Source organism: Chlorocebus sabaeus, chromosome 1 (genome assembly GCF_047675955.1).
Source record: "Chlorocebus sabaeus isolate Y175 chromosome 1, mChlSab1.0.hap1, whole genome shotgun sequence".
Lineage (NCBI taxonomy): Eukaryota > Metazoa > Chordata > Mammalia > Primates > Cercopithecidae > Chlorocebus > Chlorocebus sabaeus.
The window spans coordinates 29,399,985-29,418,197 of record NC_132904.1 but is presented as its reverse complement, the minus strand read 5'-3'; the positions used below and the strand labels follow the sequence as shown (position 1 = coordinate 29,418,197).

Genomic DNA, 18,213 nt, shown 5'->3' with positions numbered 1-18,213 from the left:
ATAAATAATTTCAACTTTTATTTTAGATTCAGGGGGTACATGTGCAGAATTATTACCTGAGTATATTGCATTATGCTGAGCTTTGGGGTACAACTGATCCTGTCACACAGGCATTGATCATGATATCCAGTAGTTTTCAACCCTTGCCACCTTTTCTGTCTCCTTTTCTAGTAGACTCTCTGGTTTCCTTAAAATCATTTATTCTAAGACACAGACAGGCTCATCCCTGTAAAACAGTCTCTGTGCAATGCAATTATGCTTTTGTTTCTTTCCTTCTTTTTTTTTAATTTTATTTTCAGTTTCAGATACATGTGCAGGATGTTCAGGTGTCTTACCTAGGTAAACGAGTGCCATGGTGGTTTGCTGCACCTATCAATCCATCACCTAGGTATTAAGCCCCCCCATGTATTAGCTATTTATCCTGATGGTCTTCCTCCCCTCCTCCCCTAACCCCCCAACAGACACCAGTGTGTGTTATTCCCCTCCATGTGTCTACGTGTTCTTATCATTCAGCTCCCACTTACGAGTAAGAACATTCAGTGTTTGGTTTTCTGTTCCTGCATTAATTTGCTGAGGATAATGGCTTCTAGCTTCATCCAAGTCCCTGCAATGGATATGATCTTGTTCCTTTTTATGGCTGCATAGTATTCCATGGTGTATCATGTACCACATTTTCTTTATCCAGTCTATCATTGATGGGCATTTGGGTTGATTCCATGTCTTTGCTGTTGTGAGTAGTGATGCAATGAACATACACGTGCATGTATCTTTATAATAGAATGATTTATATTCCTTTGGGTACATACCCAGTAATGGGATTGCTGGGTCAAATGGTATTTCTGGTTCTAGGTCTTTGAGGAATCACCAAATTAGTTCAATCACCTTAAACTAATTTGCATTCCATGAGCAGTGTAAAAGTGTTCCTATTTCTCCACAGCCTTGGCAGTATCTGTTGTTTCTTGACTTTTAAATACTCGCCATTCTGACTGCTGTGAGATGGTATCTCATTGTGGTTTTTATTTACATTTCTCTAATGATCAGTAATGTTGAGCTTTTTTCAAATGTTTGTTGGCTGCATACATGTCTTTAAAGTCATAAGGAACCACAAAAGAACCCATATAGCCAAGATAATCCTAAGCAAAAAGAACAAAGCTGGAGGCATCATGCTAACTGACTTCAAATTATACTATAAGGTTACAGTAACCAAAACAGCATGGTACTGGTACAAAACCAGTACCTTTGAGAACTGTCTGTTCATGTCCTTGGCCCCCTTTTTAATGGGATTGTTTCTTTTTTCTTGTAAAGTGTTTAATTTCCTTGTAGACTCTGGATATTGGATCTTTGTCAGTTGGATAGGTTGCAAAAATTTCATCCCATTCTGTAGGTTGTGTGTTCACTCTGATGATAGTTTATTTTGCTGTGCAGAAGCTCTGTAGTTTAATTAGATTCAATTTGTCAATTTTTGGTTTTGTTTCAATTGCTTTTGACGTTTTTGTCATGAAATCTTTGTCTGTGCCTATGTTGTATGGTATTGCCTAGATTTTCTTCTAGGGTTTTTATAGCTTTGGATCTTACATTTAAGTCATTATTCCATCTTGAGTTAATTTTGTATAAAGTGTAAGGAAGGGGTCCAGGTTCAATTTTCTGCATATGCCTAGCCAGTTCTCCCAGTACCATTTATTAAACAGGGAATCATTTCCTCATTGCTTGTTTTTGTCAGGTTTGTTGAAGATCAGATGGTTGTAGATGTATGGTCTTATTTCTGAGGTCTCTGTTCTATTCCATTGGTCTATGTGTCTGCTTTTATACCAGTACCATGCTGTTTTGTTTACTGTAGCCTTGTGTGGTTTGAAGTAGGTTAGTGTGATGCCTCCAGTTTCATTCTTTTTGCTTAGGATTATCTTGACTATATGGGCTGTTTTTTGTTTCCTTATGAATTTTAAAATAGTTTTTTCTAATTCTGTGAAGAATGTCAATGGTAGTTTGATGGGAATCGCATTGAATCTATAAATTACTTTGGGCAGTATGGCCATTTTCACAATATTGATTTTTCCTATCCATGAGCATGGAATGTTTTCCCATTTGTTTGTGTCCTATCTGATTTCCTTGAGCAGTGGTTTCTAGTTCTCCTTGAAAAGATCCTTCACTTCCCTTGTTAGCTGAATTCCTAGATATTTTATTCTCTTTGTGGCAATTGTGAATGGGAGTTCATTCATGATTTGACTCTCTGCCTGTCTGCTGTTGGTGTACAGGAATGCTTATGATTTTTGTACATTGATTTTGTGTCCTGAGACTTTGCTGAAGTTGCTTATCAGCTTAAGAAGCTTTTCGGCTGAGATGATGGGGTTTTCTAGATATAGGATCATGCCATCCACAAACAAAGAAAATCTGACTTCCTCTTTTTCTGTTTGAATACACTTTATTTCTTTCTCTTGCCTGATTGCCCTGGCCCGAACTTCCAGTACTACATTGAATAGGAGTGATGAGAGAGGGCATCCTTGTCTTGAGCCAGTTTTCAATGGGAATGCTTCCAGCTTTTGCTGATTCAGTATGATATTGGCTTTGGGTTTGTCATAAATGGCTCTTATTTTGAGGTATGTTCCTTCAATGCCTAGTTTATTGAGAGTTTTTAACATGAAGGGATGTTGAATTTTATCAAGGGCATTTTCTGTGTCTATTTAGATAATCATGTGTTTTCCATCTTTAGTTCTGTTTATGTGATGAATTATGTTTATTGATTTGCACATGTTGAACCAGCCTTGCATCGTGGGGATAAAGCCAACTTGATCATGGTGGATAAGCTTTTTGATGTGCTGCTGGATTTGGTTTGCCAGTATTTTATAGAGGATTTTTGCATTGATGTTTATCAGGGATATTGGCCTGAAGTTTTGTTTTTCTTTTTGTTGCATCTCTGATAGGTTTTGTTTTCAGGATGATGCTGGCCTCATAAAATAAGTTAGGGAGAAGTCCCTCCTTTTTCCATTGTTTTGAATAGTTTCAGAAGAAATGGGACCAGATCCTCTCTGTACCTCTGGTGAAATTCGACTGTAAATCCGTCTGGTCCCGGGCTTCTTTTGGTTGATAGGCTATTAATTACTGCCTCAATTTCAGAACTAGTTATTGGTCTATTCAGGGATTCAAATTCTTCCTGGTTCAGTCCTGGGAGGGTGTATGTGTCCAGGAATTTATCCATTTATCATAGATTTTTTGGTTTCTTTGCACAGAGGTGTTTATAGCATTCTCTGATAATTGTTTGCCTTTCTGTGGGGTTAGTAGTGATATCCCCTTTATTATTTTATATTGTGTCTATTTTATTCTTTAATTAGTCTCTCCTTTCTTCTTTATTAATCTAGCTAGCTATCTATTTTATAAATTTTTTTCAAAAAACCAGCTCCTGGATTTGTTGATTTTTGGAAGGTTTTTTTGTGTCTCGATCTCCTTCAGCTCTGCTCTGATCTTGGTTATTTCTTGTCTTCTGCTAGCTTTGGAGTTTGTTTTTCTTAGTTCTCTAGTTCTTTTAGTTGTGATGCTAGGATATCAATTTGAGATCCTTGTAGTTTTTTGATGTGGGCATTTAGTGCTATAAATTTTCCTTGTAACATTGCTTTAGCTGCATCCCAGTGATTCTGGTATGTTGTCTCTTTGCTCTCATTGGTTTCAAAGAACTTCTTGATTTCTGCCTTAATTTCATTATTTACCCAGGAGTCTTTGAGGAGCAGGTTGTTCAGTTTCCGTATAATTGTATGGTTGAGTGAGTTTCTTAATCTTGAGTTCTAATTTAATTGTGCTGCAGTCTGAGAGACTGTTATGATTTCAGTTCTTTGTATTGGCTGAGAAGTGTTTTACTTTCAATTATGTGATCAATTTCAGAGTAAGTGCTATGTGGCGCCAAGAAGAATATTTATACTTTTGTTTTTAGGGGAAGAGTTCTGCAGATATCTATCAGGTCCACTTGGTCCAGAGCTGAGTTCAACTCCTGAATATCTTTGTTAATTTTCTGTCTTGACAATCTAATATTGACAATGAGGGGTTAAAGTCTCCCACTGTTTTTGTATGGGAGTCTAAGTCTCTTTTTCGGTCTCTAAGAACTTGTTTTATGAATCTGGGTGCTCCTGTATTGGGTGCATATATATTTAGGATAGTTAGCTCTTCTTGTTTAATTGAATCCTTTACAATTATATAATGCCCTGCTTTATCATTTTTGATATTGTTGGTTTAAAGTCTGTTTTGTCAGAAACTAGGATTGCAGCTCCTGCTTTTTTCTGCTTTCTATTTGCTTGGTAAATTTTTCTCCATCCCTTTATTGTGAGCCTATGTGTGTCTTTGCACGTGAGATGGGGCTCTTGAACACAGCACACCAATCGGTCTTCACTCTTTATCCAGCTTGCCATTCTGTGTCTTTTAATTGGGGCATTTAGCCTATTTACATTTAAGGTTAATATCGTTATGTGTAAATTTGATCCTGTCATCATGATGCTCACTGGTTATTTTGCAGACTTGTTTATGTAGTTCTTTCATAGTGTCATTGGTCTGTGTACTTCAGTGTGTTTTTGTAGTGGCTGGTAACAGTTTTTCCTTTCACTATTCAGTGATTCCTTCAGGAACTCTTGCAAGGCAGGTCTTGTGGTGCCAAATTCCCTCAGCATTTGCTTGTCTGAAAGATATTTTATTTCTTTTTCACTTATGAAGCTTAGTTTGGCCGGATATGAAATTCTGGGTTGGAAATTCTTTTCTTTAAGAATGTTAAATATTGGCCCCCTATCTCTTCTGGCTTGTAGGTTTCTCCTGAGATATCCAATGTTAGTCTGATGGCATTCCCTTTGTAGGTGACCTTGCCTTTCTCTCTGGCTGCCCTTAACATTTTTCCTTCATTTCAACCTTGGAAAGTCTGATGATTATGTGTCTTGGAGTTGACCTTCTCATGGAATATCTTGCTGGGGTTCTCTGGATTTCCTAAATTTGAATGTTAGCCTGTCTTTCTAGGTTGGGGAAGTTCTCCTAGATGACATCCTGAAGTATGTTTTCTAGCATGGTTCCATTCTCCCTATCTCTTTCAGCTACCCCAGTCAGTTGCAGGTTTGGTCCTTTTACATAATCCCATAGTTCTCAGAGGTTTGGTTCATTCCTTTTCTTTTCTTTTTTTTTTTTTTTTTTTTTAATCTAATCTCGTCTGCATGTCTTATTTCAGCAGGATAGTTTTCATGTTCTGAGATTCCCTCCTCCATTTTGTCTATTCAGCTACTGATACTTCTGGTTGCATTGTGAAGTTTTTGTGTTGTGTTTTTCAGCTCCATCAGGTCATTTATGTTCCTCTCTAAACTGATTATTCTGGTTAACAGCTCCTGTAGTGTTTTATCACGATTCTTACCTTCTTTGCATTAGGTTAGAACATACTCCTTTAGCTCAGCAAAGTTCATTATTACCCACCTTTTGAAGCCTACTTCTGTCAATTCATCCATCTCAGCCTCAGTACAATTCTGTGCCCTTGCTGGAGAGGTGTTGCAATCATTTGGAAGAGAAGAGACACTCTGGCTTTTTGAATTTTCAGCACTTTTATGTTGATTTTTTTTTTTTTTCATCTTCATGAGTTTATCTACCTTCAATCTTTGAGGCTGCTGACCTTTGGATGAGATTTTTATGAGGTCTTTTTTTGTCAATGTTGTTATTGCTTTCTGTTTTTCTTTTAACAGCCAGTCCCCTCTTCTGCAGGGCTGCTGCAGTTTGCTGGAGGTCCACTCCAGACTCTATTCACCTGGGTCCCTCCCACACCTGGAGAGATCACCAGTGGAGGCTACAGCAAAGCAAAGATGACTGCCTGCTCCTTCCTCCAGGAGCTCCGTTGCACAGGAGCACCAACCTGATGCTGGCTGGAACTCTCCTGTATGAGGTGTCTGGTAACCCCTGTTGGGAGGTTCCACCCAGTAAGGAGGCACGGGATCAGGGACCTGCTTAATGAAGCAATCTGGCTGCCCCTTAGCAGAGCAGGTGCACTGCACTGGGGGGAATTCCACTTGTCTGGACTACCAGCCACCTCAGAGCCAGCAAGCAGGAAAGACTAAGTCTGTTGAACAGGAGATCATGACTGCCTCCCCACAGGGGCTCTGTCCCAGGAAGATTGGGATTCTGTCCATAAATCCCTGGCTGGAGTTGCTGGAATTCCTGCAGGGAGGTGCCACCCAGTGAGGAGGGATGGATCCAGGTCCCACCTAAAGAAGGAGTCTGGCCAAAATCTGCCACAGTCACTGTACTGCACTGTGAGGAATTCTTCTCCACCCAAACCATCCAACCTTTCTGGACCAGTGGGGAAAAATGGCCAACTGAAACCGCAGTGATAGCTGCCTCCCCTCCCCCTGGGAACTTGGTCATCTTAGGCAGTCTCCAGCTTGCTGCCACTGGCCGCAACCCAAGCAGCCTCCGAGAGACTGCACAGCTCTGTGCTTGAGACCAAAGGCCCTGTTGGCACAGGCTCACAAGGGGATCTCCTGATCATGGGTTGCACAGATCCATGGCAAAATTGTGGTTTCCCTGGCAGGGTAGCACATCACTCACTGCCCCCTTTGGCTGGGGTGGGAGTTTGCTTTACTCCATGCAGCTCCTGGCTGGGCCATCACTCCACCCTGCTTTTCCTTGCTCTCCACGGGTCATGACAACCACCTAGTCAGTCTCAATAAAGGATCTGGATACCTCAGCTGAAAGTGCAGGATTCATTTGCTGTTTTCATTTTTCTCAGTGGGAGCCACAGACCAGAGCTGCTTCCAATCGGCCATCTTGGCCCCCACAATTATGCATTTGATATGCTTTCTTCCCTGTAACTGTTACAACTGCCTTCCAAGCAACTCAGTTGCTTGCCTCCAGGCAAAAAAAATTCTCCATTCAGATAACACCTCTAAAATATTTGAGAATTAAAAATAAATAACTTTCCTATGTGCAACTTGGCAAGGCTGCAACAATTAGCCAAATCACTGGTTTGTCCACTCTAAGACCATCCATAGACTATGTGGAAGCTGATCTCAATGACACTCTGTATGCCTTTGGACTATGTAATATCAGCATTTTTTCTGGCAAATGAATCCAAAACTCCCATTTTATAAAAGTGTAAAATTATAAAAAAGGGACCCCACTGAGTAAACTATTTAAAAATACTGTGATGGTATAAAAAGGGTAATGGGTTTCTTGAGCTCAAGTGAACTCAGAAAACTCCAGTGCTTATATTTTCAGAAATGCCTCCATGATGTGGGAGGAAAAGGCAGATAAAGCAGTCCATGTTGCTTCACTGATGGTGGCAGCTTCTAATAGCACAGACTCATTCATTCTGAAAATTGAGCTTAATAAGCACCCATTGGGGCCCACAGACTGAAATTGTCTCAAAAGCATAATATGTTATGCCTGAAGGTTTTATAAAATGGAATTCGTTGCAGACATAAAAATCGGGAGATTTCATTTAAAAATCTATATTATTCATTTCTAACATAATTCAGATCTGAAACTCTGGGTCTGTATTCCCATGTAGCAATAATCAACTGGAGTTGAAAAGTATCTTTGCTTAGAAGGGAGCCCTATTCTTCACAGCCCCCAAGGGCTGCCTAGTTCTAGCAGGCATGGGAATATGTAGCCAATTAGCCTATTAAAGGGCTATAATTTGTGTAATTTAAGTGGAGCTTCTCATCGATTTTGACCATTGGTAGATAGAGCTCATGGCCAAGAAAGACTGAGTGATATTTAAGACCAGTCTTGGAATACTAAGAGAAAATGAACTATACTCTAGGCACGTGTGCCTCAGCAGAGGATAAGAAATCCTTTCTATTGTTGGCTTTGACAGGTAAGCCTGATTGTTGGGTTTTTCTTCCCTTGGAAGGAAGTGCTTTCATGGTCCACTAGGCTCCCACCCCATTACTTTCCAAATGCAGGGTTCTAACGGCTCATAGCTCTACTATATTTAATGTGGGTTTAACTAGCAGAAACTTTAGAGAGTTTTTGAGCCCTTGAAAGTAAGAGAGATTTAGAACAATTTAGATCCTTTGTTTCTTTCACTAAGCAAACTTTAAAAGAAGACTTAAAGAGAAACTGAATCAGGACATACAAACACCTGTGCCCAAGGCATATAGCTATATTTCCATAATGCTTAGGTGTGTATTCTTTTATAATCTGGCATTTCTGAAATCAAAGCACATGGGATGTGTACTTTTCATGTAGTATTTCTTTCCTCACAAACCCAGAAAAGCTATATTAAATCAACGGTACAACTTTAACTTGACAAGATCTTAGTTGGAGAACTATGAGAACCATTATTTGGTTTTAAGTTATTGCTTACAGAATGTCATAAGGATAGAGCCAAGTGATGCTTCTGAGTTAGGATCCAATAGAAGGTACAATGTACTGAATGTGTGTGTCCCCCCAGTATTCATATATTGAAATCCGAATCCCCAGTATCATGGTATTAGGATGTGGGGCATTTGGGGGTAGATTAGGTCATAAGGGTGGAGACCTCATGAATGAGATTAGTGTCTTTATAAAAAAGAACCCAGAGAGCTCTCCCACCCTCCTTCTGCCACATGAGGATACAGCAAGAAGTCAGTATCTGAAGCAAGCCCTCACCAGACAACGAATCTTCTGACGCCTTGATCTTGGACTTCCCAGCCTCCAGAACTGTGAGAAATAAATGTTTGTTGTTTAAGTCACCCAGTCTATGGTATTCTGTTGTAGCAGCCCAAAATGACTAAGACAGAAGGCAAGACTGAAAATCAAGAGAAATACAGACAATAGAAACACATTTATAAAGAATACAGATAATGTTGTTATCTACCACTACTCAAAAATAACTATGCTGAATATGTTTGAGGAAATAAAATAAGATTAAGCAGAAGACTGGAAACCTTAAAAAAAAAATAAGGGAAAAACATGTAAGAAAAGTGTAAGGGCAGGAATTTAAAGCTCAGTGGATAAGTTTGATAGCAAATCAGATACCACTGAAGAGTATTAGTAAACTAAAAGATGGCTTAAAAACACTCAGAATGAAGCAAAAAAAGACAAAAAGATTTAAAACGTATGGGAAAAAATAAGGGACATAGGTGATAGAGTGAGAAGGTTAAAAAATAAATGTAATTGGCATCCAAGAAAGAGAAGGGAGAGAAAATGGAGTACAAATAATATGCAAAGAAATAAAAGCTAAAACTTTTCCCATATTGATGAAAGACATCAACCTACAGATTCACAAAGTTCAAAGCCAGATAAATATGAAGCAACCAAGGGTTGCGGGGGGGAGAAACTAGAGCATACTTTAAAATAATTACAGTTATTATCTCTGGCTTATAACATTAAAAATAAATTTTGCTTCTTTATAATTTTTTCCAAAGTTCTATAATCAGAAAATGTGACCCTAAAAGTTTGTTATTATTTTTGTTGTTTCTGGGGTTAAGTACATATCAAGCAAAACGGCTTGGATCTTCCCTGCCAAGTGTCTAAATCTAGCATTATTCAGTCTTCCACGCCTATTTTTATGTGTTCCCATAGTCTCACCACCCCATACAAATCTCTTTAATATCTTGCATAATCATAGAGTAATATAATTTTCTATGAAATTATTTAAATAAGTTTATTCACTAGACTCTAATGGAAAAAGAATGGCCGTCAGGATCAGATAGATATGAGTTCAGATAATCATTTGGTTCCCCAGTGTCCAGAGCAAGCGCATAGTAGGTGTTCAATAAATATTTGTTGGAGGGTGGAAGGGATAAAGGGTGAAATATATTCATTCTTCCACTTAATGAACTAGGGTTTGGAAAAATTACATAATCTCCCCAAGCCTTGCTCTTCTCATCTGTAAAACAGGATAACACTTACCTGGCTGGGCTAGTTTTGAGAAGTAACTGAAATAGTACAGTTTCCTTTTCCCTTACTTGCCTTTGTTCACAAAGCCCCCAACTGCCTTTAAATGCCAATTTCCCAAATACATCTTAAAGAAAACCCCACAGAGAAGTATAAAAGCCCATTGTTGGGCCTATTCAAATGTAATGCAATATTCCACTCCATTTTCTGGGATCCTGGTAATGTCTACCCACGATGGGCTTCCATACCTCATTCCAAGGTGTTGATCACACTTCTGGGTGCCAACCACGGTGTCCGTACATTGGTATCTTTTAATCCTGCACAATAAAGCCTTCAAATTTCATCCTATATCAAACAACCACTGGGTACTATTCTCTCTTATCTCTCATTTATTTTCTGTGCTTCCCAAAGCCACACTGTCTCCCATGATGCTTTTGAAGTTAATTCTAAGACTTGCCCTCCCAGTTTAGATATCTACCTGGTGGGTACATAGGCCATCTGCACCTCATCAGAGCTCCTCCCCAGGGTCAGATTTCAAAACAATCTTTTGTTTTTCCTATTCATTCTCTTTTTAGAAACCTTTGTGTCTCCCCATTGAATTGATTTATGATTCTTTCCTATTTGAGTTTTTAATGAGTGTTTCATTTATCTTCAGTGGGATGGGGTTTTTTTGGTGCAAAGCCAAATGAGAATTTAAAATATTTGCATTTCTGGCCTGAAGGAGCATCAAGATCCTGCTTTGCTAAGTGAAATATTCTGTGATTAATAATAAATAGCATATTGCCATGCTACTTTCAGGATTCATCCTGCAGACAGAAACGCACTAGGTTTAGCATGCCCTTACGTGCTATTGCATGAACAAAAAATAGGAATCAAAGGTGCATTTCTCTGGGATATTGTTTCAGATAAATATTTAAAGAAAGACCTTTCTTATTTTTGTTTTCTTTTTTCCTTTGGGCAACTGTATGAGGTGGTTCACTGCCAGGTCAGTTTACAGAAGCATATGTGATGGTTTTGGAATGGCTCTATAGTGAACACTCAAGTCTCCCAGATTCTTTTGCCAGCTCAAGGCACCCATTCCTCAACTTCTACATGAGTGCTTGCAGCTGAGAACTGGCACTTGCAACTTTTAGAGGACTGCCCTTGGGCACGGCCACCACCCTGCACTTGATATGTGTACTTCATATGAGTTGAAAAATACCTAGGAGATTTTTGTCTCCCTATGCCAACCCCAGGGTTGCCTGTAGGCAATGACTGAGGGGTATGGAAGTTTACAAGCCCAAATCATGTTTCTAGAGGTGTAACTGATACTCCACAGAGCCCATGAGATCAGGTTGAGTCTGGGAGTTCAGTTGAAAATGCTCTTGCTTGATTCCATCCCCATTCTTATCTTGTTTCCCCAACTCTGTTACTGGTTGATCCTGGGAGTGCTTCCTTTGATAAATCAGTTGGACCCAAGCACATGACTCAAGGTCTGCTTGGCAGAGAAAACTAACCTGAGACAACTCTGCTGTTTTCTTAGCCCTGGACATCAAAGTCCCTCATGCCTTCCCTCAGTCTGACTCCTGGAGGTGAATATACCACAAAAAGGCAGCTGTCTTAACCCTGGGCATCAGGCCCTGTGTGCAGCACTCCTAGGCAGTGAAAAGATCTTGGGAAGTATGATTAGGCAAGCAAGTAGAGGCCAGGTCCTCATGAGAGGACCTCCAACCTCCACAGAGACACTCACGTCGGGCTCCAGGCCAGCCGCACACAAGCCAAGATGTTTTACCTGAAAGAATTAGGTAGTCTAAGACATTAGGCTTCCCTGACTAAATAGCGTGGACCTAAAATCTGCCATGAGAGGATTCCCTCTGATGATTTGGTGCTGTCTGTGTAAAGCAAGTAACCTTTTTACAAGTCTGGGGCACAGAGGAGGCCCCAAGAATGACAGCAACTGCCTTTTTCAAGAGCCTCAATTACAGGTCTGAGAGACGGATTTTAGTGGATTCAAGGCAAGTAAAGTGACATCCTTTTCTCATCTGATTGTCATACTCAACATAAAAGTAGCTGAGATGACCAGGTCCATAAATTCTATAGGAAGTAGACAGGATGATGGTGATATCAGGGATTAACTATATCAGGACAAGGTGGAGTTATTTTCAGGAAAAGTGGTTCCTCAGTCCACACTCATGACACCGTTTTCTATGTCCTCCAGTGAAATCAATAATATTAAATGTGTGAAAAGGAAGTCCATACTCTTCATTCCTAACCTGGGAACGGATGCCCCCTCCATATCCTCTGATAAACACAAAACTCAGGAGTAGATCCTAGCTGTGGTGAGACAACAGACCTCTTCTTTAATTTATTGTTATCCACCAATGTATGCCTGTCTATAATGAACAAATGAATCTAGAATTTTAATATGATACACCAGCCTTGCATGAATATATGTCTTTTCCTTTTGCTTAAGTCTCCAAGCCATAAATTCAAATTTGGAGCTGAAAGCTACAAAAAGCCCCTAGAAGCCAAATAGTTCAAGCACTGCTTTGCCTTTCAGAAGTCCAGCATGTCACACAGAATGACGAAGTGCTATTAACTATTGATTTGATTCATTTTCTTGGATCTTCACATATTTAATGAGTGCCTCCTCTGTGCCCAGCTGAATAAGCCATTAGAAGATGTTTTTCTGTATGTTTCATTTAGAATTTTTTAATTTAAACCCTGAAATAGAAGTGATGCCAGTTCAAGCTATTCTACTAAGGTGCTTTATACTTTTCAAGGCTCTCTCCAGCTTCACTTAAACACTCACCAAAAAAAAACCAAACAAACAAACAAAAAAAAGATTTGGGGCTTTCCTTCCACTTATTCCCCAGGTCAGATTTTTACCCAGCACAATCTTTTTCAATCAAAAAAGAGAGTTAATAGTTCAACTAGTACTTGAAGGGATGTCACTGCAGGAAATTCAGCTTTACTTCTTTGGGCCAACTCAACTCATTCTGACCAGAAAAGGAGAAAGACAGAGAGAGAGTAAGAATGGGGAGAATAAATATATATAATTTTTTTCACTTGCACCAATTCTTCCTAAGTGACTAGTGCCTTTCTTAATTTTGCTTCTATAATTACATCGGAAGATAAGTTGTGAACCAATGAATACAGTAAAGGTAATCATGGGTCCTTAGATGAATTTGAATGAGATGTAGGGTCTCAGCAAACACTAACCAACCCCAGAAGTTGACTGTAGTCTAGATTGTAGCAAAGATTTCATCAGGTGCAATTAACTGAAGTGGGTTCATACCACTTAGCCTGCCGTGCTGTCTGAAAAGAAATGTCTTAATCTACAGGTAGAGTGCTGAGTTAAATGGAACCAAATTCTAATTTAAATGCTTCTGCTGAGAATAATCACCGGAGATTTGTTGGAATTGGAGCTCCCAGTTTTATCCTATTTGTGTTCTCCTTGTGGTACTAGATAGAACTGTTGATGCAGAGATCACCACTTAACCAGGGCACATTCGTGTAGTTAATGCATTGTGGACAGTTGATCAGGGCACAATTACAAGAGATGAGACAATTAGAAGAGACCCAGAGACACTTCTTTATGATAGGAGCAGCCATTTTCCAATATGCTGCACAGCAAAGTTTGAACAAACCCTTCAGAAGATACCAAATCCTCTGGGAAGTATTGTAGGCTCTCTCCACAAATACTGTAGTCTCCACTCACTCCCATGACCCTACAAAGGACTAGGCTTGCTCTGACACACAGAGAAGAGCTTGTGCATGTGCACACGTGTGTGTACGGAATATCAATTCTTAGATCTAACATTATTTTTTTAAATCAGCAATGCAGATGATTCATATTTTGAGTATCCTTCAGATAATGCAACCCTAAAATATATGTTATTCAGCATTAATCAAAGGCTTATCTAATAGTTTAGAGAAACAACCAGATGGTGATCTACCTGACTGTGGTACTTAATTTTATGTGTCAACTAGACTAGATCATGAAATGCCAGATATCTGGTTAAGCATTGTATCTGGGTGTGTCTGTGAGGGTGTTTCTGGAAGAAATTGGTGTTTGAATTGGTAGAACGAGTAAAAAAGATTGCTGTCTCCCAATGTGGGCAGGCATCAGCCAATCTGCTGAGGGCCAGAATAGAATAAAAAGGTGCAGGAAGGGATAATCTGGGTTATCTCTCTGCCTGAATGCTTGAGTGGGGCATCCATCTCTGCCCTCAGCACTCTTGGTTCTTAGACTTTCAGATGCTTACTGAAGTCTACACTATTGGATCTCCAGCCTTCAAATTACACCACTAGTTTTCCTGGTCTCCAGCTTGTAGACAGCATATCATAGCACTTCTTAGCCTCCATAATTGTGTGAGCCAATACTTTATATGTGTGTGTGCATGTGTGTGTGTGTGTGTGTGTGAATGTGTGTATATATATATACACACACACACATATATACAAATTATATTAGTCCTGTTTCTTTAGAGAACCATGACTAATACAAAGCTGTAGACCTCTATTAAGTTAGCTCCTCAAGGAAACACCTTCATGAGGTGTCTTAGGTTGGGTTCTCCCAGAAGCCGCCTGTGTGACAAGGCTTTGAGTGCAAGTAGTTCATTTAGGTGACAATCTTAGGAAGAACCAACAGTGGATTGAGGGAAATGAGGCGGGGATTATTATAAATGAGAAAGGAGATAAGACCGCATTATCAAGGAGGTTACCACAGGGCATAACTGAGTTGGAATGATGTTTAGAAACTCTGGGAGACAGTGTGGAGCATGTCTCATCATTATCCTACTCACAGAGGAAAGGATATGAGTTATAACCTACCAATTGTCATTAATCATTTGTTGAAGGATGATGAGATGAACATTAACTCTTCATACCTCCCATTTGCCCACCTATAGAAGCCTGTGCACCCTGAGAGCCAGAGGAAGTCTCAGACAGGGCAGAAGGCACATGAAAATGCAAGACAGTTGGGTTGGCATGCACAGAAATGGTGTGCATGATCAAGTCCAGCTACCTTTTTCTTTTCAGGAAAGGGAGAATGATCTACTTTTTAGAAAGATATAATATTTAAAAATTAACATTTCTATAATTTACAAAACTCTAGTGAACAACATTTCCTCAGCACCCATCCTTAGATAAGGGGAAGAAAGGAGTAGATGTTTAGAATAAAGTCAGCAATGGTTCCATCTCCAGATGAATGTGTGTTCACTTTCTTTTAATCTCCATACCATCTAATACTTTATTTTTTATTGTTCTTGTTCAGCTTCTAAATTATTTTATTCTACTTTAATTACTTATACCCTGCTTGCTTTCAGAAAGAGTTTACAGTGATTTACAAAACTATACATAAAAAAATACTTCTTTTTTTTGCAAATGTTATGTTAATGAAATATTTATGATTGCCAGATACCACCTGAGCTAAAAACCAAGCCAGGCAGGGTGCTTATTTTGTTTCTTTAATATGAGCTGAGTTTTGGAGCTATAAGATTATCTGAGAGTTCCAGGAAAGGAAACAGATCCAGAGTCAGCAAAATTGATGACTGTCATCCAACTGGTAGTAAGGGCCAGGGATGGAGAGATGTTTGTCTCAAATCTTAGCATACTCTTGCCATCCGCCCATTGTCACTTGTCACCAAAATCAAGGAAACAACTTGTGACAGAATTTTGGTTCTGTTTAGAAAAGGCATTAACTTTCTCATCAGGGCATTGTTCATCCTGGAAATCTACTTAACACGACTCTATTTAACTGTACTTAACTCTTAGAGACAGCCATCACATGGCCTCTCTTCTCTTCCTCACTTTTTCCTGTTCAGCTTATATTTGAGTTTTGTGACTCTGGACCAAACCAAATATTTTTTACTCCCGGGAAGGTCTTCACCAACCAGGAATAATGACACCAACTGGTGATGTAATCCCCACTGAAAACTCTTTTTATCCCTTTCCAGCCAATGGAATTCTTCCCCCCTGATGTTTTCTAGCCCTCTGGGGGTGTGAATGAGAAATTCTCATTCTCTCTCTATGTGAAATTATGCTTGGATTGCACACACTGTTATTTTTTCATCCGGCAGCAATTTAGAGGCTGAGGCTTACAATTAGCTATTTGATCTTAATCAGTATTGTCCTTGGGCACGGTACACTATGTCTTTCGGATACCACTTTTCCGGTGTTTGGATGGCCTATTTAATTAGACAGCTGAAACTGCCTGTGCCTAAGAGACAGGTCAACTTGGAAAATTTTTTGAAAAGTTCTGGTCATTTCATTTCTTCTTCAAAATCAACCTGACACATTCCCATTTGATAGAGTAGATGGGTAACCTTTGTAGGTGTTAGAAACTTCACTGTCCAAATACAATCTGCTTGGTAACATTAGTTTTCTTGGGGTTTCCCCAAATCTCGGAAGATTTCTGCTTCAGCTCCTTGGGGGTGGATAATAACTCTAAACTACTGGGGGAAATGTTCCCCAGTGGTATTCATAGCCAACTTCTCAAACTATAAGAAATGTTTGCTATGAAAATGGCCCAAGCTAGGCAATTCTGTTCTGTTTAGCCTTGGGGATGAAGAGAATGACCTTGCAGAAGAGTCCTCGGCTGCTAAGCACATTTGAGTCCTAGCAGATCCCACCCAGTTCATGGCATTCTGGATGCATGTAATAACTTTCATCATCACCATCACTATTACCAAAAACCTTGCTAGAAGAAGCTGTAGCTGGAAACTACATGGCATGTAACATTCTTCTAAGGACTAGGAAAGGGCTAAGATTGGAATTGTTTTATAGCTTTGTCAAAAGGAGGGGAAAATATATACTGGATAGCCCTGCCTTATTTCCCCAGTGCCTGGTACCTAGTAGACACTCAAAAATGTCTAGCTGGGTGAATCTGTAAAGTGCAATTGATCAAAGTATCTACTACATGGGAACATTGAGACAAATAAATGGACCACGTCACATAAAGCCCAGAGCCTGGCCTATATTAATGATAGACAGAATAATGACTATTGCTTTAGTACATGGATATCAACAAGAGTACCTTGCAGTTTGCAAAAGGGAAGCTTTCATTTTCTGGCACAGGAAGAGGGACATGTAGTTAATGTCCCACAAGGGGAGGGACAGGTGATAAATGTCCCACAAGGCAGATGCCTTTAAGGAAAAGTGCGGCTCCATAACCATTGCCAACAGGCTGGTGTCTGTCTTGGATCCCATAATGTCAGGGATGCTTGTTTCCAAGAGAAGTTAATTGTGCTGTGCTCTCGCTGTTTGCACCCTTCTCTTTCAACCCTCAGTAGGTAGATAGTCCATCCCAGTTCTAATGAAATAGCTCTTAACACAGAACCCAAATACAATCTGCATCTCACATTAAGTCCTATCTCAGTGACCTCATCTGCCAAAGAAAAGGCCAAAAGGGCCTTGACAAGAATCAGACAGGTGCAAGCAAAGCCTCAGCAAAGAAATGGTGGGTCTGGCCCTTTAAACACTGATGGGTGCTCTGTTCCCAACTCTTGGAGGTAGTCTTGCTGCATTATTTAGATGGCCTCACCTTAGTATTTGGCTCTAGTCTTGGTATTTGGCTAGAATGCTGTCCATGCTGAAATAATTCCTGAGTAATAAAATACACCCCTTATGTCACAATCCCCAAGCCTCTTGCCCTGCATGAGACATAGCAATGTTTTGGTCAAGAGGCCACAAGGCCCATGGAGCCCAGGAGAGTTCATACTATGATGTCACTTGGGCTAGGTAGACCCAAGCTCATCTAACACGGATTGATTTAAATGAAAAGAAAACTTTTCACCAAAATAAAAAAATAAAAAATAAAAATAAAATAAAAAAAATAAAAAAAAAAAACTACACATACACACACCTTGGTAACTATAAAAGGGCAGCTTCTACTATGTTCAGTGACAGCTTTTGTTTTTTGGATCTAAATCGAAATGGGATGGCATCCCTCTGAATATACCAAGGAGGACATTACAGATTCAGAGGATGAATAGAGGAGAGACCCAGGTAATGTGTAAGAAGACAGTGGCCTGCTAGCTAATGGTCTTTCTGGGCTCCTCCAGTCTGCAAAGGCTCTGGGCTATCAAGAGCATATGGGTAATAGCCATGGATTCCTTGGGACTGTTCTCCATAAAATTAGCCCTATGCCCTTCATACCCTCTCAAGACAGATTGCTTCTTTGTTTTTCTCCCTGCCCCTTTAACAAAATACCAAAATGTTCCTCTGAAGTCTTGACTGCTTCTTTCTTTTTCTTCTCCCTGTCCCTTTAACAAAATACTAAAATGTTAACTCTGAAGTCTTGTCTCCAAAATGACCAGCAGGGGACTGACACAGACCACACTAAATGAGTGACTAATAAAACCCCATGAGAAAAAGGGAGGCTGGCCAGATAACATGATGCTTTGA

At 39.7% G+C, this 18,213-nt stretch overlaps 1 protein-coding gene across 2 annotated transcripts in view; it reads right to left on the bottom strand.

The window, feature by feature from the left end:
- Positions 1-18,213, bottom strand: part of PAMR1 (peptidase domain containing associated with muscle regeneration 1) — a 97,580-nt gene that overhangs the window by 11,238 nt on the left and 68,129 nt on the right. The window contains exon 7 of one of the 2 annotated variants that reach the window (XM_037999516.2): positions 8,596-8,646. The exons of the other annotated variant lie outside the window; for it this stretch is intronic. Within the exon in view, the coding sequence (XP_037855444.1) occupies positions 8,596-8,646 (51 nt within the window). The remainder of the gene's footprint in view (positions 1-8,595; positions 8,647-18,213) is intronic. 2 annotated transcript variants of the gene reach the window in all.